Source organism: Equus przewalskii, chromosome 7 (assembly GCF_037783145.1).
Source record: "Equus przewalskii isolate Varuska chromosome 7, EquPr2, whole genome shotgun sequence".
NCBI lineage: Eukaryota > Metazoa > Chordata > Mammalia > Perissodactyla > Equidae > Equus > Equus przewalskii.
This window is the reverse complement of record NC_091837.1, coordinates 23,335,996-23,362,274: the sequence shown is the minus strand read 5'-3', so window position 1 is coordinate 23,362,274 and position 26,279 is coordinate 23,335,996. Positions and strand designations below refer to the sequence as shown.

Below are 26,279 nucleotides of genomic sequence, written 5' to 3'. Positions count from 1 at the left end.
GCTTGCCTGTGCTCGAGCGCTCAGTGTTAACTGTTCTCATGGGTAGAAAGAGTATGCTCTGGGGCCCCTGAGCCACTCACATCATCTCTCGACCTTGGTTTCCTCATCTGTAAGGTGGGGACAGTCCTACCCAGCTTCTGGAGTGGTTGTGAAGATTAGATATTGAACCCAAAAGATAGTAACACCCAAGTTGTCCTGCGCGCTTAGGGGATTACTTTTATCCTTCGCTTCCTACTATGTGAAAAGCACTGTGTATTTATTCAACAAATATTGACCGTGGGCCTTTTATGGGGCCTGTTGTGGGGCAGGCTCTGTGCACAGAGCTGAGTGTGTAGCGACGAACCAGATGGGAATATGGCTCACATCAGTGTGTGAGTTCCATGAAGATTTGTGCCGGTTTAAGGGTCGCCGGCCTTTCTCCGTGGAGGTGCAGAAAGTAGGTTTTGCACGTTCTGCCGGCCATTCAGTCTCTGTGAACTCCTCAGCTCAGCAGTGGGGGCGTGGAAGGAGCCAGAGGTGATACGTGAACTGAGTGGGGCTGTGTGCTAGTAAAACTATGTATGAACTGGAAATTTGAGTTTCATAGAATTTTCACATCACAAGATATTCTTCTTCTTTTGATGTCCCCCCCCACCACTTAAAAATGTGAAAACCTTTCTTAGGTCGTATGTAGGCCATTTAAGGCCATGTAAAAACGGGCGGTGGACTGGCTTTGGCCCTTGGGCTGTCGTCTGCTGACTGTTCTTAGTTTAGTCTTTGCTGCTGGGTAGCTTTGAACAAGGTGATCCCCTGCTCCCTATTCTTTTCTTTGCTTTTTTTCCCCCTGGTTTCCACGTTTCTGAGTCTCCATGGACTGTGTATTTGTCACTGAGCTAATGAGGAATTGGGATCTTTCCTTACCAGATGGTGGGCGTCTCGTTGCAGTCATGATGCTTATTTTGAGTCCTAACAGACAGGAGGTGCCAGCTTTCCTCATCAATCACCACGGATTTGGCAATCTGCTTTGTGTCTGCCTTCTCCCCTTTCCGAGTACTTCCACTTAGCTTTGGTGGTTCTCGCACCTTGGCTGGAGTTCTGGAGCCATTATTGTTTCCATTTTAGAGATGAGGAGCAGAGGCCGTGAAGGGTCATGATTTCCTCCAGGGTTTAATCAGCGGTGGCCCCAGGGCTAGCACTGGAGGTTCCTGTCTCTGGTCCAGAGCTGTTCCCCGCTCTCTGGGAAGCCGTGAGAGGCACGCAGCCTGCTGCTGGGATGAAAGTCGGGCCTTTGCTGAGAAGGGCCCTCATCCTCTGTGCTTTGGCGGGCCTGCGTATGAGAAGTCACGTGTCACGTGCTGTACAGGGCAGCCAACATTCATCTTTTGTTTGTTCCATGAGTGTTTGCTGACCTCCCACTATGTGCCAGGCTTTGTTCCATGTACTTGGGATAGAATATTGAGCAAGACAGACAAGACTCCTGCTCTCACGATGACTACAGAGTAGTAGGGAAGAAAGACAGCAAAGTGGACAAAGAAACACAATATTCAGGGAATTGCAATTAGTGCTCAGGAATGACGGGGGACCCATTCATTTGTGTACCAGACACTGTGCCACTGCATCTGGAGTACTTCGTCTGATTTAATCCTCCCAACTAGCCTATCAGAAGAGACAGCAAGATGAAGACAAGGAAGTTCAGAGAAGTCAAGTAACTTTCCTGGCCTCACAGACTAGGGAGGGAGATTACTAAACAACTAGTTATCTACAGAGATAAGCACTGTCCTGGTGCTATGAATAAGCAGAAAGGCCTTGATACCGTGCTAAGGGATTCTTCGGTAGGCAGTGGGGAGCCATGGAAGGTTTTAAGCAGAGAGAGGAGTGTCTGTATATGGTCTCTGTTTTAGAAAGCAGTGTGGAGGATGGGTAGGAGGGGATAGTTGGAGACCCCTTAGGAAGCTCTTGAGGCCACCTGGTAGAGTAGTAATGGTGGACTGGACTTGAGTGGAGGCCGTGGTGTTGCAGGGAAGCAGACGGATTGGAGAGAGGTTCAGTAAGAAAAGCAGCAAGATGAGGTAATTGAGCAGATGTGGTGTAGGGCTGAGGCGTATGGGAAACCCTAGAGGAGGAGGAGGTTTTGTTTGGAGGCTCCCAAGTGGGATCTGGACCCCAAGCCGGCAGGAGCCACCAGCGTGTGCATTCTGCCCCCAGGTAGCCGGCGGCTGGTGGACGTGATGGATGTGAACACCCAGAAGGGCACGGAGATGAGCATGTCCCAGTTTGTGCGGTACTATGAGACGCCCGAGGCTCAGCGGGACAAGCTGTACAACGTCATCAGCCTCGAGTTCAGCCACACCAAGCTGGAGCACTTGGTCAAGCGTCCGACTGTGGTAGGCCCCTGGCCGCGGTGCCTTCCCCTGACACCTTCCACCTCCTCCTCTCCTTGCCCTGCCTCTCTTGCTGCTACACAGGTTCAAGGCCAGCCTGTGCCAGCCCTGGGGGAGGGTGGGAGGGTTGTTGGGAGCAGGAGAAAGCGGTTGAATTGGTGAGACGGCCCAGCTTAAGAGTACCCAGAGACAGGAAGTTCTGACGGTGGTCTGACTTTCAGGTGGACCTGGTGGACTGGGTGGACAACATGTGGCCCCAGCACTTGAAGGAGAAGCAGACAGAAGCCACGAATGCCATTGCAGAGATGAAGTACCCGAAAGTGAAGAAGTAAGACTGCCTGGCTGGCGGCGGGAGCTGGGAGGCGGTGACTCGCAGCCTTGGGGGGCCTGAAAAGGGGTCTCTGGCTGTCCATGAAGGCTTGAGCATCACTTTGCAGCCAGTCTTCTCCAGAGCTGAAGGAATGAGCCCAGGCCGAGGCCACAGCCCCACAGGGGTGCTGCTGGCATGTAGGGGGTGGGGGTCCCTGGTGTGGGCAGGTTGGGATCTTGCTTCCCTGGAATGCAGGGTCTCTGTATTCTGCTCTGGGTCTGGAATCTTCATCTAGATGGTCCTTTGACCTTCCTGCCGGCTCTCCCTGGAGGGTTGTGATCTGAAGAGGAGGGAGAGTAATGGAACTGTCTCTCTGAGTGCCTGTGTGTTCTTGTCAACATTTGTTTGCTCTCTCTAAATGACAGCATGCCTTGGGCATGGGCGTTTTCAGTGGGACCCACCCACCATGGACACTTTGTTTCTGTTGAGGGATGGGGAGAGGTCTGGTGTTCTTCTTCTTCTTCTTTTTTTTTTTTCTTTGCTGAGGAAGATTCTCCCTGAGCTAACGTCTGTTGCCAATCTTCCTCTTTTTTTGCTTGAGGAAGATTAGCCCTGAGCTATGCCAGTCTTCCTCCACTTTGTATGTGGGTCACCACCCAGCATGGCTGATGAGCGGTGTAGGTCCATGCCTGGGATCCAAACCCACGAACCTGGGCTGCTGAAGTGAAGTGTACTGAGCTTAACCACCATGCCACAGGGCCAGCCTCTGCTTCTGGCTTTTGAGATCCGGGGCCTCTGATCCAGAAGAACCTTTCCCAAAGAAAGCCTCAGGGCACTTACTCGCCAGATGTTCCTTAGACGGTGCCCTTTAAGTGGGAGGTTGGCGTGGGGCTGGGAAAGTGGCCACATCTAATTGCAGGGAAATCGCTACATGGGATGTGACCAGCAAGTCCTGAGACCGATTGTTTTTTTTTTTTTTTTTGAGGAAGATTAGCCCTGAGCTAACTACTGCCAGTCCTCCTCTTTTTGCTGAGGAAGACTGGCCCTGAGCTAACATCGTGCCCATCTTCCTCTACTTTGTATGTGGGAGGACGCCTACCACAGCACGGCATGCCAAGCAGCACCATGTCCACACCCGGGATCCGAACCGGCGAACCCCGGGCCGCCGAGGACCGGAACGTGTGAACTTAACCGCTGCACCACCGGGCCGGCCCCAGACTGATTGTTTAACACGAGCAGAGGCACCAACAAGCCCCTCATGTCCTAGGACTTCAGGGACGAACCCTGGGGAGGAGGAAGTCACGTTGGGGCCCCTACCATCTCAGGCCCTCTGTTTCCATCTCCAAAACGGGAAGGAGACACCCGCTGTCCCAGGCAGGACTGTTGCTCTGGGCTTCCTAGAAGAGTTGGCTTTGGCGCCTGGGAATCCATTAGCATCCCTCTGCTCCGCGCTGCTGCCAGGAGTGCCCCCAGGAGCTTACAGGCTGTGAACTTTTCATTCACGCAGCTCTTCATTCAGTGCATATTGAATGCGGACTGCGTGCCAGGCTTTGTGAGGGAGGCCAGCACGCTGGCCCTGGGCTTCTCAAGATTTTGCTTTCAAGCTCTCTCTCTTTCTTTAATCATTTCTCAGGCATTTTTCCTCCCCTCAGAGCTGAAGCTCTGTGCACCCCTTCGATCAGGGCTGCATCAAAGCAAAGACTGGGCTCCAGGTGAGGAGGGTAGGAGGGTTTTCAATTCCATTCCATTCCGATTCGATCACAGCAAAATGTATGGAACCCCTGGGATGGGAAAGTAAAAGGATGAGACTAAAAGCCCCTACCCTTTGGGGAACATGCCATGTAACACAGGGATAAGGGGCAGACCTCATCCACGCAGAGGGACACAGGTTCCCGGGAGGGCGATGGGGAGAAGAGGAATCCTTTTTGGCTGGTGGCATTGGGAAGTCCTTTCAGAGGGGATGTTCAACCTGGGCTTTAAAAGACAGAGGAGGGGGCCGGCCCAGTGGTGCAGTGGTTAAGTTCGCACGTTCTGCTTCTTGGCGGCCCGGAGTTTGCCGGTTCAGATCCCGGGTGCTGACATGGCACGCCATGCTGTGGTAGGCGTCCCACATATAAAGTAGAGGAAGATGGGCATGGATGTTAGCTCAGGACCAGTCTTCCTCAGCAAAAAGAGGAGGAATGGCAGTAGTTAGCTCAGGGCTAATCTTCCTTAAAAAAAAAAAAAGACAGAGGAGATGGGAGGCTGGTGGGGAGGGCCGAAGGTTGGGAATTGCAAAGGGCCTTGAGGAAATCAAGGGTGGACCTCGGGGAAAGAGTGTGGCACTCAGGTTAGTTTTAGGCAGATCATGGCTCTCATTGATTGATTCATTCATTCAGCATATGTATTGAACATTTGATTAGTTCTGAGAATATAGCAGGGAGAAAACCAGATGAACTCCCTGCCCTTGTGGGGCTCACAGTTTATCTGGGAGACAGACATTAATCCAATAATCAGAGAAACAAATGGAAATTTGCAGCTGTGATGAGGCCACAAGGCGGGGACCCACCATACTATGAGAGCGTGTAGCAGGGGATTCACCTTTCGAGGAGGGCAAGGCAGGTGTCCGAGCTGGGGTCTGTAGGGGAGAGGGCTCTCTTAGGTGAAGAGGCCTGGGAAGAGCTTTCCTGGCTGTGTGCAGAGAGCCGGGGATGGCGGGGAGGGGCAGAGAGAGGGAGGCAGGGGGTCCTGGGACAGGAAGGCCAGGGGGGCTGGAGCAGAGCGCGGGAGGGGCAGTGGGTGCAGGATGGGGGCGGGGCCAGGCTGAACAGGGCCTGATGTGCCGTGGTGAGTGGGTCTGTATTTCTCCTAAGAGCAGTCGGAAAGCTCTCTGAGACTTTAAGCAGAGAGGGATGTGTTCAGATTTGTATTCTGCAAGTTCTCCTGCTGTTACGTGGATTGAAGGAGATGGAGTTGAGTGATATGAAGAGCAAGAGTGCATCGTCTAGATGCGGGCGAACGATGGGGCAGGGGAGAGGAGAGGACAAATTGGACATGTATCAGGGAAGGTAGAACAGACAGCACTGGCTGACACAGATTTCAATTAATTTATGTCTGTCTTGCCTCCCTGAGATATTCAGTATATTCTTCACTTTATTGAAAGATTCCTCTAAATAGTAAGCTCTGTTAATACATTGAGAATCCTATCTAATCACCAAAAAAAGGCTCACACACAATTTTCTAGGACCGCATGTCTTCAACATATTGGTTAGATTGTGTGGCAAATAGATTTGCAGACCCCGTCAGTGGCCGTGGGAACTTGTTAGAGGATTTGAACCTTGTTAGGAAGGAAACTGTCACCTTGAAAATAGTCCATTTGTTCGGCTGAAAAGAATGCTGATTTCAGTTCATAAGCAAGGTAAAAATCCCACGATGATGAAGCCCTCCGGGACCACAGAATGGTTCCGTGGAATTTAATTAAAATGACACTGTTTCTAGAAATCACAGAGCTTTTATGCTGGAGGTGCCTGGAGAGTGGAGACAGCTGACAGGCTACCTGAACTGAGGGTTTGCAGGAGGGAAGAGAGAAGTGTTACAAACCCATTACCGCCTTCTCCCGGCTCCAGGATTTATGCTGTTCCATCATGGTGAGGGGATTTGGAATTTTAATGGGTTTGGTCGAGATACTTAATACAAGGGGTAATGACAGTTGTCGAGGGAGTAGTTGCAATTTTGTGGGAGACAAAAGACTTGTAAGGAGTATGTTCGTGTGTTAGTTACCTGTTGCTGCATTTACTGAGTGCCTGTTAAGTGCAAGACACCATTCTAGTCGTTGGTAGACTGCGGTGAATAAAGCAAAGTCTCCATTCTCATGGAGCTTATGTTCTGGTGGGGAGAAGAGACAGGGAAACGGTGAATAATATAATTTAGGAGGTGATGAGTGTTGCGAAGAACCATAAAGCAGGAGTAAGGGAAAAGGGGATGACAGGGTGGGCTGAACTAATATCAGCTGCATCGTGCATTTCTGCCATTGCCATCCCCTCCATCCCCACCTGCAGAAATATTTTGGCTGTAGAGAATTATTTGTCTTGGAAAATTCCTTATAATCATATAAACAGTAACAATTATTTGCGGGTATCTCTGTATCACTTGTTTATTGCTGCATAACAGATTACCCTAAAACTTCACAGTTGAAAAAAAAAGTCTTGGGATCGGCCTGGTGGCATAGTGGTTAAGTTCGCCTGCTCTGCTTTGGTGGCCTGGGGTTTGTGGGTTTGGATCCCGGGTGCAGACCTGCACGCTGCTCATCAAGCCATGCTGTGGTGGTATCCCACATACAAAACAGAGGAAGATTGGCACAGATGTTAGCTCAGGGCCAATCTTCCTCACCAAAAAAAATCCCAGAAGTCTTAGTGGGTTAAAACAACAAGCATTACCTCAAAGTTTCTGTAGATCAGGAATCTGGGAGTGGCTTAGCTGGGTGGTTCTGGTTCAGAACCAGAGCTTGTATCGAGACTTAGGCCTGGGCTGCAGTCATCTGAAGACTTGGTTAGGACTGGGAGGATTCACTTCCAAAATGGCGCACTCATGTGGCTGTTGGCAGGAGGCCTCAATTCCTCATCGCATGGTCCTCTCCATTGGGCTGCTTGAGTGTCCTCATGACATGGCAGCTGGTCCCCCCAGGCATGTGGTTTAAGAGAGGGCAAGGAGGAAGCCACAGGACCTAAGATTGGAAGTCACGCACTGTTTACTTTTGCCATATTCTGTTAATTAGAAGCGAGCCACTGAGTCTAGCCCACACTCAAGGGGAGGGGAATTTAGTTCTGCTTCTGGAAGGGCGGAGTCTCAAAGACTTTGTGGACATGTTTTGAAGCCTCCACAATCTCCTAGGTCTGTGACTTGGGCACAGCTTTTTCACTTAGGACCATTAGATCTTATAACACATTCCAGAAGGAAATTAGCAAGTCAGTTCCCTCCTCACCTGCTCCTGTAGCACACAGGACTTGCAGAAATGAAGGTTGCAGCTTAGTGGAGATATGCTGTGGACTGACAAGCAGTGAAAGAGCTCAAAAGCTCCACAAAAAGGGGACCCCACATAAAGCCTATATTTTGTTCCCAAATATTTGAGAGTTGACTGCATTTTTCTCCCCATGTACTTTCTGGGGGTGGTGGGAAAATTTTGGGGTGCAAATCTGAAACACAGAGAGGATGGCAACAGGCACTGGGATGAGCATATTTCACGAGCTGCCTCTGCCACTCTGTGGTGGCCATGGCAAGTCTTTCGTTTCTTAGAGATTCAGTTTTCCCTTCCACCAACTGGGGATCCTGTCATCCCTGCCCTGCTTCCTTCCCACGCTGTAAGGAGGATGGAGCCTCTAGTGGATGTGAAATGTGGTTCGGACAAGATGTTTGTCTGTTTGGCCCGGAGTGGACACAAGGGCTCCAGCCACCATTGGCATCCTGGCATCCTCTGCTTTTCAAGCTACCTCCCCTCCCATTTGCACTGGGCTTTTATCTCTCTCTCTTTTTTTTTTTTTTTTGAGGAAGATTAGCTCTTAGCTAACTACTGCCAGTCCTCCTCTTTTTGCTGAGGAAGGCTGGCCCAGAGCCAAGATCCGTGCCCATCTTCCTCTACTTTATATGTGGGACGCCTACCACAGCATGGCGTGCCAAGCGGTGCCATGTCTGCACCCGGGATCCAAACCAGCAAATCCTGGGCCGCCAAGAAGCGGAACGTGCGAACTTAACCACTGTGCCACCCGGCCGGCCCCTGGGCTTTTATCTCTACAACTCACATTTCACCCTTTAACTCTCATCAACCATGTTTGCTGGCATCTTACATGGTCATCCCAGTGTAATATATCAGGCAGGGAAACTGACCTAGAGAGGCTGCCAGTGTCACACAACGGGGAAGCTGTGGTCCATGCACCAGGCCCCAAGCTTCTGGATTCCTGGCTTTTCCTCTCTACCTCTCTGCCTTTCAAAGAGGAACAAAGAAAGTCAGGCTTTTCTGTGCTGCCATAGATGGACGCAGGCGCTGTGTCAGACATTTACGCACACATCTCAGTACTGGAAGCAGTTAGTACCCAAATTTACAGACAAGGAAACTGAAGTGCACAGTGGCTCAGTTCAGGTAATGGGTGTAGCAGTTGAGTGTAAGACAGAAGGGGCTGATGTGGCCTGTGGATGACTGAAGAGGCAGGCCTTTTTTTAAAACAGTGCTGGCCAAACAAAGCACATCTAGGGCCTGGTTTGACCCATGAGGGCCACCAGTTAGAGACCCCTGACTAGTTCAACAAATGGGGATGCTGAGTTCCAGAAGGGGAAGATTTAGTCCAGTGTCACACAGCTGATTAGAATAGTTATAGGGCCGTTGCTGGGGGCTACACTTACACTGATGAATCTGATGTCATCCCTGCCATGAAGGAGCTGAGGCATTTGTGACTAAAAAAAGTAATAATAATTCTCCCATGTGGACAGTCTGGTCTAGCTGTCAGGGCCTTCTCTCTTAGCTCATTTAACTCCACCTCTGTTTTGTGTGTGTCAAAGCCCTTGGTCAGGGACACCCACTCAATGACTGGTGCTCAAATCCTACTGGGGGATATTGCTTGTAATTACTATTTTTTTCTTTTAAATAGGGAAAACATACATATGGTGAAAAACTCAACTAGTTCCCAAGAGTTCACAGTCTGACCTCACAGCAGGCCACCGGGGAGGTACTGATGGGTGGGCCATCCCGTAAATGACTCCAGGAAGCAACACCCTGGCCCAGGGCCTTGACCACCTTGACATGGCTTCAGTGTTTGCTCCCCTAAGGTGGGGATTATAGGGTTGTTTAAGGGTGAAACAAAACAGGTATTATTATTAGCACTTAATAATTGGAACCTACTAATTAATATTGGTGGGGAGCCCCTGTGGATGGGGTCTGGTCAAAGAATGGAGAAGCTTGATTTCTGCCCCTGCAGAGTGGATACCACCATCTCCTGCCCCCGGTGGTTTGGGGGAAGGGTGTGGGGACAGGATGGGAGGAGGGCGGTGGCCCTGGTGAGCATGCCCTGGAGGGTGGGACTTCTGATTTGAGCTGGACTAACTTCTTCAGCCGGAAGTCAGTGGTTGAGGTTTGGCTGTAACCTGCAGACTCTGCTTCTTCAGAGTCTTGGGATTTGCCAGGTAGACCTGGAAGAAGGGCTGAGAAACTCAAGACAGACAGCTTGGGTAAGCACCATCACCGACTAGGGTAGTGACTACGGTCACTACCTCTGAGCCTCTGCTTTCTCATCTGTAAAATGGGGACAACCCTGGGAATGACCTGATAGGTTGTGTGAAAATGGGATTAAATAATCCAGGTATCATAGAACTGGGTACTGTGTTAACACGTATGTATCTCAGTGAATTCCCACCATAATTCTGCGATGTAGGGTTACACAGCCACTTAGCGGGGCAGGTAGGGGAAGGGACAGCAAAAAGCATCTTAGAATGCAGAGTCGAACTTTAGGTCACCTCCCTGCCCTTAGGATGAGGAAATGGCTCAGAGAGGTGAATAAGCTGTCCAAGGTCACGCAGCCAGTCCCTCTGAGGGCGAGAGCCACATCCCTGGTCTCTGGGCTGCCGTACCCTGCGTCTGACATCCCTGCAACCCCCTAGCACTGGTCTCTTCTCTAGCTGGGCTCCGATGGGCACATTTAAGGAAGGTGGCTTTGCTGGGTTGTCACCTCCAGGAGCAGGATGGCGTCCACGCTCCCTGAAAACTGGGGTGCGGGGGTGCCCTAGCGCACGCCGGTAGAACGGGGGTAGGGAGAACTACCCTCGTGCCCCCACCCAGCCGGGGCACGGGGCGGCGGAGGGCGGTGGCGGCGTCCCCTGGCGCGGGCCGGGCGCGCTTCCCTGTCGCCGCCGCGGCCTCCCTCCGCCTCCCTGGCGGCCGCCGCGCCGCGCCGGTGTTCAGTTTCAGCGCGGGGATGAGCGCAGGCTGCGCCCGGCTCCCCGAGGAAGGAAGGAAGCGCGTGAGGGCTTCGCGGTCCTCGGCCGGGGCCTGGCAGCGCGGTGGAGGGGGCTCGGCTCGGGTCGCCGGGACCGGGCGCGCGTCGAGCCTCCGCCGCCAAAGGGGACGCCCGGGAGCCGCGCCGCCGCCGAGGGTAACCGCGGGCGCGCCGGGCGGGGCTGGGCGGGCGCCCCTGCGCTGCGCCCCGCGGGCAGCCCGGGCCGGGGCTGCCGGGGGCCCCCGCTCCATCGGGGCGCGCCGGGGCGGGGTGCGGGTCGCCTCCCGCCCGCGGGTGCACGGCCGGCGTCGCGGAGCAGCTCTTTGTGTCTCCTGGGGCTGCGTGTAAGTGTGTAGTGTGTGCGCGCGCCTCCAGCCGCGTCAGCCGGTGCCCGCTTTCCAGGTGCCCCCGCCAGACCTTTGCCCGAGGGGACGCCACCTGGGCTGCCGGGGGAGTTTCGCTAAGTTGGAGGGAAAAGGGCGGGGTGGGGCCGCCCCGCCTCCTGGCCTCCCCAGACCCCAGGTAGCGCCCCAAAGTTGGTGTTGCAGGTGCAGCGCCCCCTCCTACCACACTCCTCCCCCGCCAGCCCGGGCCTCGGGAGGCGGGAACCCCCAAAGGCTTAGCTCGGGGGCTCCCCATTTTCAGCCCCCAACTTGGAGGGTGCTCTCCTACGCGGAAGCCACCCGGGCCACTGGTTGGGGGTGTCGAGGGGCGCGGCTTTCCGGGCAGGGGGCGGCCGAGGCGGAAGCTCGGCTGGCTGGCCGGCCGGGGAGAGCTGAGCGGCCGTGGCACCGAGCCGGGGTGCCCATGTGACTGCGGTGTGCTTTGGAAGAGGAAGCTGTAGAGGTCAGTGCAAAGGCGTCACGCCAGAGCAAGCGAGAGCAGGAGTGAAGGGGGAGACCCGGAATGAGCGCGGGGCCGGCGAGAGGGCGGGGGTGGCGGGCTGCAGGGGCCCGGACAAAGCCGCCCTGTCACAGCCACCCTGGCCCACCAAACGCTTGCAGTGGCCCGGCGGGAGGGGTGGCCAGGCCTGGCGGCCAGGAAATGAGGGACATGGGAGGAGGGGCCTCTCCAGGAGAGGCGGGTCTGGAAGTGGCGCCCCCCAGCTCAGAGGGGCCTCAGAGGATGCTGGAGGGTGACTGGGAGGGCAGATCACACACCAGCTCAACTTGGAGAACTTTCCCCGCACACGGCGGCCGCAGCTCGCAGGGATTCCGCTCTCCTTACACGCTGGGGAGGTTGGGGCTGGGGCGGGAGTTTGGGGGGCCGGGTGACCAGTTTGGCCAGGCAGGTCTGGGGCCTGGAGGCCGAAGAGCCAAGCTTCTCTCCTGACCTCTCCGCTGTGGGCACCTGAGTGGGTATCCAGCTGCAGATTGAAGGAAGCACGTCTCCTGGCTCCACCTCACAAACACTTAAATTGTTTTCCCTAGACTGTGTTCTGCCGAGGCCTGGAGGGGGTGGAAACCAAGGTTAGATTAAAAAAAGAAAAGAAAAAAAACCAAGGCAAAGAGGTGGTTTTAGGAAAATGAGGACTAATATTTTGAAGTGGTGCTTGGAGAGAAGAGGCCGGTGTGGTCTGTGGGGGTGGGGTGGGTAGGGCTTCTGACCGCTCCCCCCGCCCCCCCCAGTTCCTTGGAGAGAAGAGGATCACCCAGGCCTTCAGAGTGGGGACCTGACTGGGGCTGGGCACACTGCGGGAGGAGGGAGGCTGTGGAGCCCCAGCGCGAGCCGGGACTTTAACCACCCCAGCGGCAGCACCGCAGCCCGCGCCTGTCTTCGTGACAGGGCTGCGTCCTGTGCTGTCAACTACACCCCTCCGATGGGGTTGCTAGGCAGCGGGGCTCTGATGTGCGGGAAGGCCTTCTGATTTGTCAGCCTCCTGCAGACACATGGTTAAGGCTCCTTCCAGCCTATCCGGAGGAGGGACGCGGGGCACGCCGCCTGCATACTGCCGAGCCCCGGGTCCACCTGAATGTGAGGTGCAAAAGGCAGCCAGAGGGAGGGGGCACCTGGAGCCCTCCAGCCTCCTAACCAGCTCAGCCCCACACCCCCCATTATCTTCTCTTGGGCTTGCAGCTGGCTCCTCCCTGCCCGTTCCCGCCCCATTCCTCTTCCCTTCCCCAAACCATGGAAAAGCAAAGTGCAGCAGGGAAAAGAGGTCAGTGGGGTAAGCATGTGTGTGCGGGCCTCCGGCGATGCCAAGGTGCATGGGCAGGAGCCGTGGGGAGGCTGCCCCATCCGTGCCACCGGTGGCTCTTGTGGGAAGGGGTGGGTAGGAGGGAGGGGTCCCTGCCACTGCTGTCTGCCAGGCCTGGACTTGGAAGCCAGCTCTGTCTCCCCTCCTCCTTAAGCTCTGCCTACCCCTAGGAGGGCAGCATATCGAGGGAGGAGACTGGTGAGTTCCTGCAAGGGAGGGTGGGTTGTCTGGCTGCTGCTAGAGCTCAGAATGGGGGCTGCTGGCGTGTTCCTTCTTTCCCCAAATGCACTCCATCCAAGCCTCTAAGGGGCAGGCTCTTCCTCCCTCTCTCCTTCCCTCCCTCTCTGCCTGTCCACCACCACACCCCCAGGATCTTCTCTGAATCCCTTTACTTTTTATTTTAGCAGCTTTACTGAGATATAATTCACATACCATTCGTCCATTTAAAGTGTAGACTTCAATGGTTTTTAGTATGTTTACAGAGTTGTGCAACCACAGTCAATTTTGGAACATTTTTGTCACCCCGAAATGAAACCCTGTACCCATTAGCAGTCAATCCTCATTTCCTCCCAACCGCCCGCCCCCCCCCCCCAGCCCCTGGCCACCACTAATCTATTCTCTGTCTCTGTAGATCTGCCTACTCCGGACATGTCATATACGTGGAATAATACACCGTGTGGTCTTTTGTGACTGGGACCCCTGTACTTTTAGCTGCATTGCTTGCTTTGAAGTCACTTGCCATTTGTCTTGCCATTCAGCTTTTCTGTGCAGTGCTCCATGAAGAGTGTCCCATCCCTAAGGGCAGAGGGCTAAGCATTTCTCTAAGTGCCATGCCTTCTCTGGGCTGGACCACTGGTTGGCTGTCAGGAAGTGATTGTTGAATGAATAAGGAAATGAATGAGGACTGGTAATTGGCAAGCTCTGCAGGTGGTTTACAACTGAATTCCAGGGGGCCCAGCTGCTACAAGGGGGCTGGCAGCTTGGGGGAACTACAGGTGTCTCAGCTGCGAAGGAGCAGAAAGGAAGCCTCTTACTTGGCCAGGGGCAGGGGTGGGGCCAGAGCAGAAACCGAACCAAGTAGCCTGTGGGTTGCCAGCCTCACCTGAAAACAAAAATGCCTCCCCCGGCCTTGGGGGCAGGTGACCAAAGCTTGAGATTCGTCACCTGATCGCAGGGGCTTCCCCCGTGGGGAACTCCGATTAGATTTGGATTTAAAAAAGAAAAGAAAAGAAAAGAAAATTCCCCGGTGTCAGCGTTTATAAAAGGGCAGCAGGTCAAGCATCTCTGAAGCTGTTTGCTCACCTCCTGTGGTTCAGGCGCTGAATTGTTTTTTCTACTCCCCTGCTTCTGTGCTGCAGGTACTGTCTGATGAGCGTGAAAGGTTGTTTCACTGACTTCCACATCGACTTCGGAGGCACTTCCGTTTGGTACCACGTTTTCCGGGGTGGGAAGGTGAGTTGGGTCGAGTCTCTTTAACTCTCTGTACATCTTTGGCTGTTTGGGCATGGAGGGCTCACTCACCTTTCCCCTTCCTCCTGCCCCCCTCCTCCAGCCAGCCGTTGCCCTGTGAGTACTTTCAGGGCCACCTCCTCAGTCTCTGTCTTCTTCTGGAGGGAAAGATCAAGATCCACTCTTTTGCATCACATCTGGTCATCTGTTCACACCTGCTCACCCACCCAAGTGTTCTAAGCACCTTGGGCCAGATTAGAACTCCAGATTTGGCTCCCAAGGACCTCCAGCATTCATTTCCCCTGGCTCTAGTTTCAGCTCCAGCACTGAGACCGTTGAACTTAAAAGTCTAGTCGCCAGCACCACCTGCTTCCAAGAACATTTTACGTTAGGGACAGACATCACCCAGAGAAAGGAGGTGGGGCGTGCATTCAGGATGCTCCTGCTGTGTTTGCTTCTGTGTGCACGTCTGCGTGGGGACATGGAGGTCCCTGCACAGATGTGGGTGCTCCTTGACGATACGTGTGTGTGTGCCACCCTGCTCCACTGGGTTGGGGTGTGCATTTGTTGTAACCAAACTCGTTGGAAGAAATTCTGGGTAGGAAGTCATCCCACTTGGTTCCAGATGTTTTTTCTCCTTCTCCAGAGTGAGCACAAGCTGGGTTTATTTATTGGGCCACTTTATCATACAACTTAGGAAATTCCCCTTCCTCTCCTTCCCCCACCTCTCCAACGAGCCTGTGGCTCAGGAGAAAGAATGTTCCACCCAGTCCAGGAAGTCTTCTCACTCTGGTGTTTCAGCTGGAACGGAGAGTCCCTAAAGGCAGGCAAGGGGCGTCCAAGGAGGGTGGCACAGCCCTCCCAGCCTGCCCAGATACCCTTTGGGCCCAGTCCTGGAGGGGGTCCTTGGGGATGGAGCCTCTTCTGTCCCGCTCCCTCCCAGGCAAGTGGGGCTGTCTCCTTGGGTTGTGGTAGAACCTGGATGAAATTAGAGGCCTTGGCCTGCGTCTTCCTCTGATTGCCTTCTTTTCCTCCCAAGATCTTTTGGCTGATTCCTCCAACCCTGCACAATTTGGCACTGTATGAGGAGTGGGTGCTGTCAGGCAAACAGAGCGACATCTTCCTGGGAGACCGCGTGGAGCGATGCCAAAGAATTGAGCTGAAACAGGGCTACACGTTTTTCATCCCTTCCGGTAGGTTCTGGCGAGGCTGACACTGGGCTCTTGCTCGGCCACCAACTCTCCCAGCATTCGGAGTAGTCTCCTGTGCCCCTGTGGCCTCAGCCAGGGTTTTTGGCCAGGTGACGGGTTTCTCTGTGCCTCCTGGCCATTGGCAGTCCATGAGAGGAGCAGCCTCAGGCTGCGGGAACAACAGCACCGTCTGCTCTCACATCTCCCCTGTATCTCCCTGCCCAGGGCAAGAATTCTCTCCCTGGGAGAAAGCCCAGGGCTCCCCCTCAGGGGAGGTTTGAAGCCTTCCTAGGACTTCCTGCAGAGATTTCTGTGTGAGAGGATGACGGTGGGCCTGTGGGGAGAGGAGGACGTTTACCCTGAGGACTCAGAGGGAGGCCCCGGGGAAGGGCAGACCCAGGGGATGTGGGTGTATGTGGGGGCGGAATGTGCTGTCCAGGAAGGACCCGGAGTGGCCGCCTCCTTCCTGCAGAACAAGGTGAAATGTCATTGGGATCAACGTCAGTTCCTGCACTTGGACTCCCCCTTCAAAAAAAAAAATTAACTCCACAACTACAGCAGAGGGCGGTAATTAAGAGCACCAGCTTGGAGCCAGCCTGCATGGCCTTAGTTTGAATTCCAGCTCTGTTGCTTTCACGCTGTGACTTCACAGAAATGACTTAACCTCTCTGTGCCTCAGTGTTCTCATCTGTAAAATGGGAGTAAGACTTCCCAGGGTGGTTGTGAGGACTGAGTGAGCTAAGACCTATTTGCTTACAGCTCTTCAGAGATGGACTGAGGGCTTTTGGCCACTTGCAGGCTGAGTCACTAGTGGATGTGGCAGGTGACCTAGGAATCAGAGAGTGTGATCTTAGCTTTCATTAATGGTAAAATTAATGCGTTTTACCCAGGAAGAAGGAGGTGGCAGTCCTACTGTCTAGGGTGAGGGGTTCAGCCACATGTAGGGGGCTGTGTTCCTCTTGGTTATTGTACTTTAGAGGAGAAGTTGACCTGGACAGAGAGGGGTCTGGACAGGTGAGGTGAGTTTGAAGGAAGAACTGGGTTGTTTTACCCAAGGAAGTGAAGGTGTGTGGTAATGGCAGTCAGCCAAGTGAAAGATTATCTCCTGGAAGAAAAGGTATAACCGAGTAGTATTGGAATGACTTGCTCTGCTAGGTAGTGAGCTCCCCACCACAGGAGGTATACAAGTAGAGTCCAGATATGGGTATACCCAAGGAGTCTGTAGAGAATTTGCCACTGAGTGGTAGCTTGGACCTTAGGATAGGCATATCCTTTGGGGCCACTAAGATCCACTGGATGGAGAAGCTGCTCACACTTAGGCTTCTGAGAGTTGGGCTTGAAGCTGGACATCAAGCACTCGTGTGTGGAGTCAAGTAAAGGGGAGTGGCTGCGGTAGCAGTTCCCACCATGGGGATGGGGCCTGCACACCTGGGCTCTTCTAGAAAATCGGGCAGAAGGTGGACACTTCACTGTTAGGGAAATCTGGGATTTGGAGGTGGCAGGGTTTAGTGAGGGTGAGTTTGTCACCATGGCCCTAGGTTTTTCTTGGGCCTGTGTTTGGCTTCGGGAAGGTAGGGACCCCTGCCTTGGACACGAAGGGATTATAGTTGGTGGGCAGTGTTTATGGTTCACACCCTGGCAATATGCCATGGAGAATCGGAAGGGAGGCGGTGTCCTTGGGAAATGGGTTCACGCCACTCTGCAGGTGTGGGGGCTGGGCCCTGGCGGATTCATAGGAACTCTAGAGTGCTCTTGGCCTTGCTGCTGACTCTCTCTGTGATCTCAGGCTGGTCTCTACCCCTCTGTGTGCCTCAGCTATCCCGTCTCTGCGTGGGGCTGGGTGGGGCTGAACTCTGGGACCCTTCCTCCTTTCCCTGAGCGCAGGCCTCCTAACCTCCCTGGGAACCAGGCCCTCTTGGCTCAGGACGTTATGCAGAACTGGGAGGTGGCTCATTGCTTTCCCCAGTCCTGGATGGGAGGGGTGATACTTTTGGTGACTTAAGCAAGTTGGAAAAGGTCTTGAGAACCGGCATCTGAACCACGGTAGGGGTGTGAGTGTTGCGGGCAGGCAGAGGACGTGTGGATTTGAACGGTGGCTAGCAGGGGTCAAGGAGGACCCTGCAAAGGCTCTGGCTCTCAGGGTCAGGAGTGAGACACTAGGACTTTTTTCTGGATTTTTGGAAAGTGAAAAAGAGACACTTGGAATTTGTCACCTTCTCAGAGGCAGGGGGTACATGTGGTTCCCAGGCTTTGATTTCATGAACCAATGAAATAAAAAAGTTAGGAGCTGATACAAAGTTGTTAATTTGTAGTTTTGCTAAAGATGGGCATTAATTTAAAAACAACCCAGCATCTACTGTTTCTGATGTTTCATGTAAGGAAGACTATTCTGACGCTAAAAAAATTGAAAGTACGCAGTTCCAGAATAAAGGACAGTACTTTAAATTTGATGGCTTTGACTTTATGAAAATCGACACCATCTTCATTTTTCTCATTTTGTTGCCAACTATTGCAAACTAAAGGACCGGAGTTTTGGAGTCACTGAACTAGATGGCCACCCTGGGTCCTCACGGGGGCAACCACATCTCTGAGCCATGGATAGACACACATCTGAGATTTGTGCTGGTTGGGGTGTGTGCATGTGAGTTTTTCTGTATCAAAGTGGAGAATCTAATCCTGGTGTTTCCTGCCTCTGACCTGGGTTTTTATCTCCACAGTGTGACATTAGACACCCGTCTTCCTACCTCATGCCGGCCTAAAGTCCCCTCCCGTCGCCTCTGTGAAAGCTCATGGCTGCTGATAGGATAGGAAGATTTTATTTTATTTATTTATTTATTTATTTTAAGGATTCACACCTGGGCTAACAACTGTTGCCCATCTTTTTTTTTTTTCTGCTTTATTTCCCAAACCCCCCCACCGCGGTACATAGTTGTACCTCTTAGTTGCAGGTCCTTCTAGTTGTGGGATGTGGGATGCCGCCTCAACATGGCCTGACGAGCGGTGCCATGTCCGTGCCCAGGATCTAAACCCTGGGCTGCTGCAGCAGAGCGTGCGAACTTAACCACTCGGCCACGGAACCGGCCCCAATTTTATTTATTTTTATTATTATTATTATTATTTTTTTTTGAGGAAGACTGGCCCTGAGCTAACATCCGTGCCCATCTTCCTCTCCTTTATATGTGGGACGCCTACCACAGCATGGCTTGACAAGAGGTGCCATGTCTGCACCCTGGATCCGAACCGGTGAATCCCAGGCCGCCAAAGCAGAACGTACACCCTTAACCGCTGCGCCACTGGGCTGGCCCCATGGAAGATTTTAAATAACACAGTATCTTTGTGAGACACGGTTTAACTTTTTCTTCTGGTGTCTGGGGGTGAAGGGGTTGGGCACTGGCTCTGTTTCAGGGGTGCTGATTCCTCCGATCTCACTCCTGGGTAGTCCAGGAAGGCTGCCTGGAAGAGGAAGACTGTTGAAGGAGACTGAGGACTGGGATGACCTGGAGAAGGGGGCTTGGGTTTGTCCTGCTGAGCTGGCCAGCCCTCAATGAGGCAGAGAAGGTGGGAAAACAGTGGCTTCACAAGACCACACAGAGTCGGGGTCAGGAGTGGCTGAGGAGTCACCAGGATTCAGTCTGATCATTAGGAGTAAGGAGGGCTGGAGTTGGAATGCATCCCCAAGGAACAGGAAGTTGGATGAAGCTGCTGACATCTTTTTCATTTACCGGACCTGACCTATGGCCAATGCCCTGACCACGTTCATGGGCTCGGCCTCACCCCCTGGCTTCACCAGCCCAGGGGAGCTACAGTTAATAGTAATGAGAACTCACATTACTGAGCAATGAACATTTTATCTACATTACTTACCTTCTCCGTAAGCATGTCAGGAAACACATCCTCCCAACTCCTGCCCTTTTTTTTTTAATAAAGTTCCTGAGGCCCAGAGAGGTGAATAAACTAGCCCAAGGTCACACAGTTAATAAGTAACAGGGCTGTGGCTGGCCCTGTGGCCCAGGGTTTCACTGGTTCGGATCCTGGACATGGACATGGTATCACTCATCAAGCCATGCTGAGGCGGCATCCCACATGCCACAACTAGAAGGACCCACAACTAGAATACACAACTGTGTTCTGGGGGGCTTTGGGAGAAAAAGGAAAAAGTAAAATCTTTTAAAAAAATAAATAAATAATAAGTAACAGGGCAGGGTGAGAACCCAGGTGTGTCTGGTTTCAGAGCCCACCTGGTTCCCCATTAACCTGGGAGTCAGTGGACCTGGGATCTGGTCCACTTTCTCAGCTGTGTGACTTTGGGAGAGTTATTTGCTCATTTAATAAACTTTCTTTAGGGCCTGCTTGGTGCTGTGGAAGGCCCTGGGGAGGATGTCAGACAGATGCCCTCCATTCTCCAGCCACATAGCAGCCAGGATGGTGGAGCCCAGTATAGGGACCTGGGAAAGGACCCTGGCGTCAGTGGCTTGGGCTGGCCTGAAAGTGTTGCCCATCCGTGCCTTGTATTAAGAAACACCTGAGACCCAAAATTCACGGTAGCCCCAGGTATTTCTTAGACTCTGGCAAGTCTGAGAAACAGTAACTTGTAGCTACTTAATGGTGTAACGTGACTTCGGCCTCAGATGACCCATCTGTAAAATGGGTACAGAGCAGACAAAGGGTGGTAGTAAAGCAAGCTGGACATGAGGCAGAGGGTGGTGGGGCTGTGGGAAACCAGGCAATTGCTGCTCAGCTCCAACCAGTTATGGCCAGGTGGGAGTGGGCCTGGTGAACCCATCTTCTCATTTTTCTAGGGAAGAAAGCAATTCAGATTGTCTTGTGAAATTTCCCCATTTTTGTAACACAGGTGTGTCAAACTAGACATGCCCCTGGGTCTGAGGGAGCCCCTGGCCTGCCAATTTGAGCCCCTGGTACCATCTACCGGGTCCTAGAGAGGAGAGGCCATCCTTACTTCATCTTGGCCACTGCAGTGCCCAGCCCTGGTGCCTGGCCCAGCCCAGGGAGTTCATCAGTGCTCATGAAGGAAGCAGACCGTGGGCCTCTGTGAGGCGCCGCTGCGTTCTGTGACCTTTGGGATTACCCCTGTGGCAGCCACAAAGGTAGACAGATGTGGGCGGGGGGCCTTTGGATTCTGAATCCCGAGTGTCTGGGTTGTGAGCGAGAGTCCATGTGCTTCCACTGGCCTTCTCAGCCCCTCAGGTCCCAGAGAACACCCGTCAGTAGGTTTTGTGGGTCGCCTGTTTTCCTTCCACGACTAAATCTGTCCCTTGTCACTTGGCCTGAATAGCCTCTGTTACTGCCTTCATATTGTTTCTGACTCTGGTACGGAAGCAGCCTCCCCAGCCCAGTCACCAGCCCAGGGACGCCTGCTCTCTCATGCTTCCTGGGGTGCGGCGAATGAGACGCCATCAGGAGGGCGGGCATGGAGGGGCTTACGAACGCTGTCATTTCCACTCTCTGGTTCTTCCTGAGGGAAGCGTTTAATGGAGCAGATGAGATGGGGCCTGGGGGAAGGGACTTGGCAGCAACTCTAATCCAGGGGAGGCTGCCTGATCCACCTGCGAGGCCCTGGCTTGGGGAGGAGAGGAGAATGGGTAGAAGCTTCCAGAACCCCTCGAATGTCTGGGAGTACAAATTCCCTGGCCCCCTACTTGAAACAGCACCTCTCTTCTGTTTCCCTCTTTGCTCACGCATCACGGTAACACATGAAAGTCAGATGTGTCTGCATTTCCACCTGATAGGAGAGAAGGGCGAGTCCAGGGCTGATAACTGTGGGTTCACGTGGGCACCGTTCTTTCCAAAGCCCTCGTGATGGATGAGTCTCCCACAAATATCAGTGGCAGTTGCTTACATGGATTGAGTTCTTGCTCACCAAGTTCCCCACGACGGAGGCAGTGGTCTCCCTCATTTCACGCAGGCGGAGGGAGGCCAGGAGAAGGAGCAGAAGTGCCCTGTGTCACGTGGTGGGTCGGGGCTGGGGACAGTCTGGAGCCCAGGCTCCCGGACTTGGGCTTTCTGTGGGGTGGTAGGTAGGCCCGCGAGGAGCATAGGAACAGGACTCAGGAATTTTTGGTCCCGTTCAGGCTTCACCCCACCATGTGCATCCATCTGAACCTGGCAGTCCTAGGTCTACAGAAATCTTGCTTGAATAGCGCCGATGGTGGTAACAACAACAGTAATAGTAGACGGCGTAGCTCTGCTTGGTGGAAAAATTAAAATGTACAGTTGAGAAAATCAGCTGGTACACAGCTGAGGCGGAGAGGCTGGAGCAGATGTGGAAACCGAGACTTTAAAGGCGGCAGCCATACTCATCCTGCACAGAGCGGGTGAAGGTGGTGGGGTGGGCGCCCAGGTAATGCGACAAGGGCACACCTGTCCAGCAGAGCAGCTCCCTCTGTCGCCACTGAGCCAGAGACGAGGGGAGCTAACAGCAGAACCAGGTTACATAAAGCCTTCGTTCTGGTGCACTTGCCTGGCGGTGTTACCCTGCCCTCCCCGCAGGACTGCCAGCTTTGTCCCACCCACTGCCCCCAGCCAGGGAGGGCCAGCCGCCCAGAGTGTCGGCACAGATGCCAGCACTGCCTCGCAGCCTCCAAGCTCTCTTCCCAGGTGGCAGCTTGGCTCCCGGCAGCCCTGCCGCCCATGGTGCCCGTGACTCAGGGCTGGCGTGTTTCAGCTCACCGGAGGAAAGAGGCTGGAACTGCTCGGGCTCAGGGGGGACTCTGGAATTTTCCTTTGAGCAGTGCATTAGGCACAGGCTCAGGAGAAGAGTGGACGGGAGAAGAGGGGCGGCAGTGTCTGGCTCGGGATCTCGGATTGCCCCGTCTGTCCCCTCCCCTTCTGCTGATCCTGTCTTTCACTGTGAGGCCCTCTTCCTCTGTCCTGTCTTTGCCTCCGTGTCTCTTGTTTCTATCTGCGTTTCTCTTTTTGCCTCCCCTCTGTGTTTGCAGGCCTGTCTCCTGGGACTCGCAGGCCTGTGCTAAGCCTTTGATGCAACGGCAGTGCAGCATCACGGTGAAAAACGGAGGTGCTGTCACTTACCAGCTGTGACTTCATTCAGCGAGTGACTTACCTTCTCTGAGCCTCTGTTTCCGCATCTGTAAATGGGAGTGGATCATAATACCACCTCTCTCTAGCTCTGCGCTGCCCATTACGGTAGCTAGGAGCCTCATGTAGGCCTGTTGAGCAATTACAATATGGCCAGTCTGAGATGTGTGAGTTAATTCGGTGACTTGCTTTGTCCCTAGCCTTTATGGATCAAGCGGAGGCTGACTCCCTGGGTTGCAATCCTGATAAGTGACTTGACTTTTCTGTGCCTCAGTCTCCTCATCTGTAAATTGGGGATGAATATAGAATGTGCTTTTTAGGGATTTTGTAAGAATTAAATGACTTAGACCAGTGTAAAGCCCTTAGACCAGTGTCTGGCACCGGGGTAGCACTCAGTTATCATGTTCATGATTCCTGTGCCAGGCTTTGGTCTGGGAGCTCAGGGAGGTGAAAAGGCCATGCCGCAGGCTGTCAAGAAGCTGCAGCCAGCAGGAGAGAGACTTGGCAGCATCATATGGCCTGTAGGGCAGAGCTGATGTGAGACTACAGGTTTGTGTGGCTAAGGAGACCACCTGAAAATGGGCCTGGGAGGATTTTGATGGCAGAAGGTAGACTTGGGCAGAGGGAAGCGTCTGGGTCCTGTAGCCCTGGCAAGATACCACTTCTTTGTTGTGGCCCCAAGTAATCCTTTGTGACCCCTCCTGAGATCAGTGGTCCCTGGGATGTCCAGGAGAAGGCTCAAGGACATTTGAACAGCCTGAGCGAGGGGTTTCCAGCTCCCCGGCCAGCATGGGAGGCGGGCAGAGCCTGCCTCTCTGTTGGCTGCTGAAGCCAGGTCCACGACACTACGAGGAAGCCTTTGTCATCGAGGTCCTCAAGAAGCGAGGGCTAGTCTCCAGCTGCCCACCACCTGACTTGAGCTGGCCAGGAGTCACTGCCTGCAGTGGTCCAGTGTGGCTGCTGGCCTGAAGTCCTCTAGGCCAGCCAGGAGCCTCAGCGTACTGCAGCAGGCAGCCCCAAGCATCCTCGATCCCAGCCCTGGGTGCTCACCTGGGCCTCCTGCACCCTCCTGCATGCTGGTGTAGGTGAGGGACCCCAAAGGGGCCGGTGACTGACCCTCCCTTTGCCCTCCCACCCCAGGTTGGATCCATGCAGTCTACACCCCTGTAGACTCTCTGGTATTCGGCGGAAACATCCTGCACAGCTTTAACGTGCCCATGCAGCTGCGGATCTACGAGATCGAGGACAGAACACGGGTAAGGCGGCTTCCTTCTCTCCTTGTGGGCATGCCGGCCCCTGAGCTCTGCCGGGCGCTCGGGGTATGCGGACAAGTCACTCTGAAGTCTTCCACAGTCCCCCTCTCTCCTGCTCCCTGCCCCAAGCTGGGCCTTGGTCCTGGTTCTGCAGGGCAGGGGGTGCCCACAAGAGCCCCACCCAGGGCCCCGGGGGTTTCTGTGCACCTCCAGGCCGGTGGCGGCCAAAACCCCCTTGCTGAAGAGGAAGTACCTCTTGAGAAAGCACCGTGAGGTGTCGGGAACCCTGCCTCTTCCTTCTTCCCACATGAAGAAAAGGATGCGAGGAGTGGGGGGAATTTCATGGTTGTTGTTGCTGAGGTTTGGGGAGGGGCTGGGGCCTTGGAAAGAAGGTCAGGTCTTGGCCATATGTCCCCCGGGGCCCCCAAATGTGGTGTGGAGCCCCGAGGAAGCCAGTGTCTGTGGGTCCCCGAGGTGCTGTCTCTGAGTTCCGCCTCAGTGTCCGCTTGGGGGTCCCTAGCTCCCCTTGACAGCTACCCTAACAGTTTCTCAGACATTGAGTCTCACCCACCCGTCCGCCTTGGGACCAGGGCGAGGCTCAGACACCTGCCGTGTACCCTCCGCTCCACTCCCTGAGTTTCCCTTGAAAAGCACTGGCCACTTGAATTGGCTACTCTCTGTCCCAGGCTGGAACTTGACCAAGGGTCCCCAGGCATTTGAGACAGGTCCGAGGGTGGGGAACTGGGGCAAAAAGAGCCCATTTCTTCCTCTTTTTTCTTATAGTTATTCAAATATTTATTTTCTTTTTAAAATTGAGATATAATTCCCATACCTTAAATTTCACCGTTTCAAGTACATAATTCAGCGGTATTTAGCACATTCACAATGTTGTGCAGCTATCACCTCTGTCTAATTCCAGGACATTTTCATCACCCCAAAAAGAAACCCCACACTCATCAGCAATCCCTCCCCATCCCCCCCTCCCCCAGCCTCTGTCACTCACTAATCTGCTTTCTGTCTCTATGGATTTGCCTGTTCTGGATATCCTATAAATGGAATCATATAATACGTAGCCTTTAGGGTTCTGGCTTCTTTCATTTAGCATGATGTCTTCAGGGTTCATCTATGTTGTAGCAGGTGTCAGTGCTTCATTCCTTTTTATGGCTGAATCATATTCCATTGTGTGGATAGACCACACCATGTCTTCTTAGGCTGAGCTGTGGAGATGACTTTTTTGCCCCTGAGAGGTGTTGCCGTGCCTGGACCCTAAAGAACGTCTTAGCGGCAGATGCCCCCTGCCCAGGCTCCCTGCCTTTCCTGGTCTTGTTTTCAGGCCTCGGTCTGCATGGAATCACATGCATAGTGAGGCAAAGTCTTAGCCACTATGTGCGTATCTGACCTTTTTAACAGTCCTGATGTTGAGGGTCTTCGTCCTGGGGTTTCCTGGGGACCACTTTGAGCCACATTCAACCATCAGGTGTGCTACAAGGGGGAATGCGCCTCTTCAGATGGGCAGGTTTGCTCCCTAGGGTGCCCAGATCTGCAGAGACTGGATCTCGTTTTGTGGACTTCTGCGCCTGGCTTCTCTGTTGCCCACCCACCATCCCTTTCCTGGTCTAGGGGAGGCCAGCCCCAGCCCTGTTGTGGAGGATGCCGCCCGTGGCGTTCTGGAGGATGCCGCCCATGGCATTCTGGAGAAAGAAACCATTTGGGTGTGAGTGGTCATCTCATAGTCTGGGTCAAGTGCTGTCTGGGGCTCTGGCCAACTGTTCTTTGGCCAGCCCTGAAGAATGGGCCAGTTTGTTTGTGAGCAGACTGGGAGGTGTGGGATAGAAAAGGAGAAATCTCCAAGAAGGCAGGCCCGCGACTTTCCAGGCAATTCCTGAAAGCCAGTCAGGCTGAGATTTCTAAAGTCTTCTGCAACTTGCTTGGCAGCCGTCCCCCTCCCCCAGAGAAACCAGATCATACATCTCAGTGGATTTGGGCCCCATCATTCCATTAGGAACCCAGCCCCCCTCCCCCACCCTTGGCAGGAGGCGGGAGGGAGAGTAATCGAGCGGAACCCTGCATCCCGCTGAGCTCCTGTGGAATATCGCGCCCACATTGGGATGAACGCAGCAGGGGCCCCTCCCCTAAGGCCCACTGTCCTGTTGTCTGAGTGGGCACCCCATCTGGTTTCCCTGAAGCAGGTTGATGGGCGGGGGGCTGGCGGGCAGGCTGGGCTGGAAGCAGTGGCAGGCTGTTTAATCTGCTTTGATTTCTGGTCTTTGGAGAGGGCTTGGCTACAAGGCCCAATTGTTTATGTCTTAGGAGCCAAGGCAGACAAAAGATACTGGGGAGAGAGGACTGGAAGCAGAGAAAATGCCAGGGCTCCTTGTCAGCTCACTACAGCTTAATTCTTTACATCCCCGCGAGCTTTCGTAAGAAGGTTATGGCCATTTAAAAATAGTTTTTGAAGAGTCCTAAAACATGGCTTTGCTTGGAAACCAAAAGCAAGGGGTGGGACAGA

General features: G+C 53.7%; 1 protein-coding gene across 23 annotated transcripts in view; it reads left to right on the top strand.

Annotated features, from left to right (window-relative positions):
- The window catches only part of KDM2B (lysine demethylase 2B), a 118,100-nt gene that overhangs the window by 23,688 nt on the left and 68,133 nt on the right, over positions 1-26,279 (top strand). For 9 of the 23 annotated variants that reach the window (XM_070629035.1, XM_070629034.1, XM_070629046.1 and 6 more), the window contains 5 exons: positions 2,185-2,363; positions 2,582-2,688; positions 14,184-14,277; positions 15,314-15,467; positions 23,658-23,773. In XM_070629035.1, coding sequence (XP_070485136.1) covers positions 2,185-2,363; positions 2,582-2,688; positions 14,184-14,277; positions 15,314-15,467; positions 23,658-23,773 — 650 coding nt within the window. The other 14 variants (XM_070629053.1, XM_070629050.1, XM_070629056.1 and 11 more) reach the window with 13 other exon arrangements.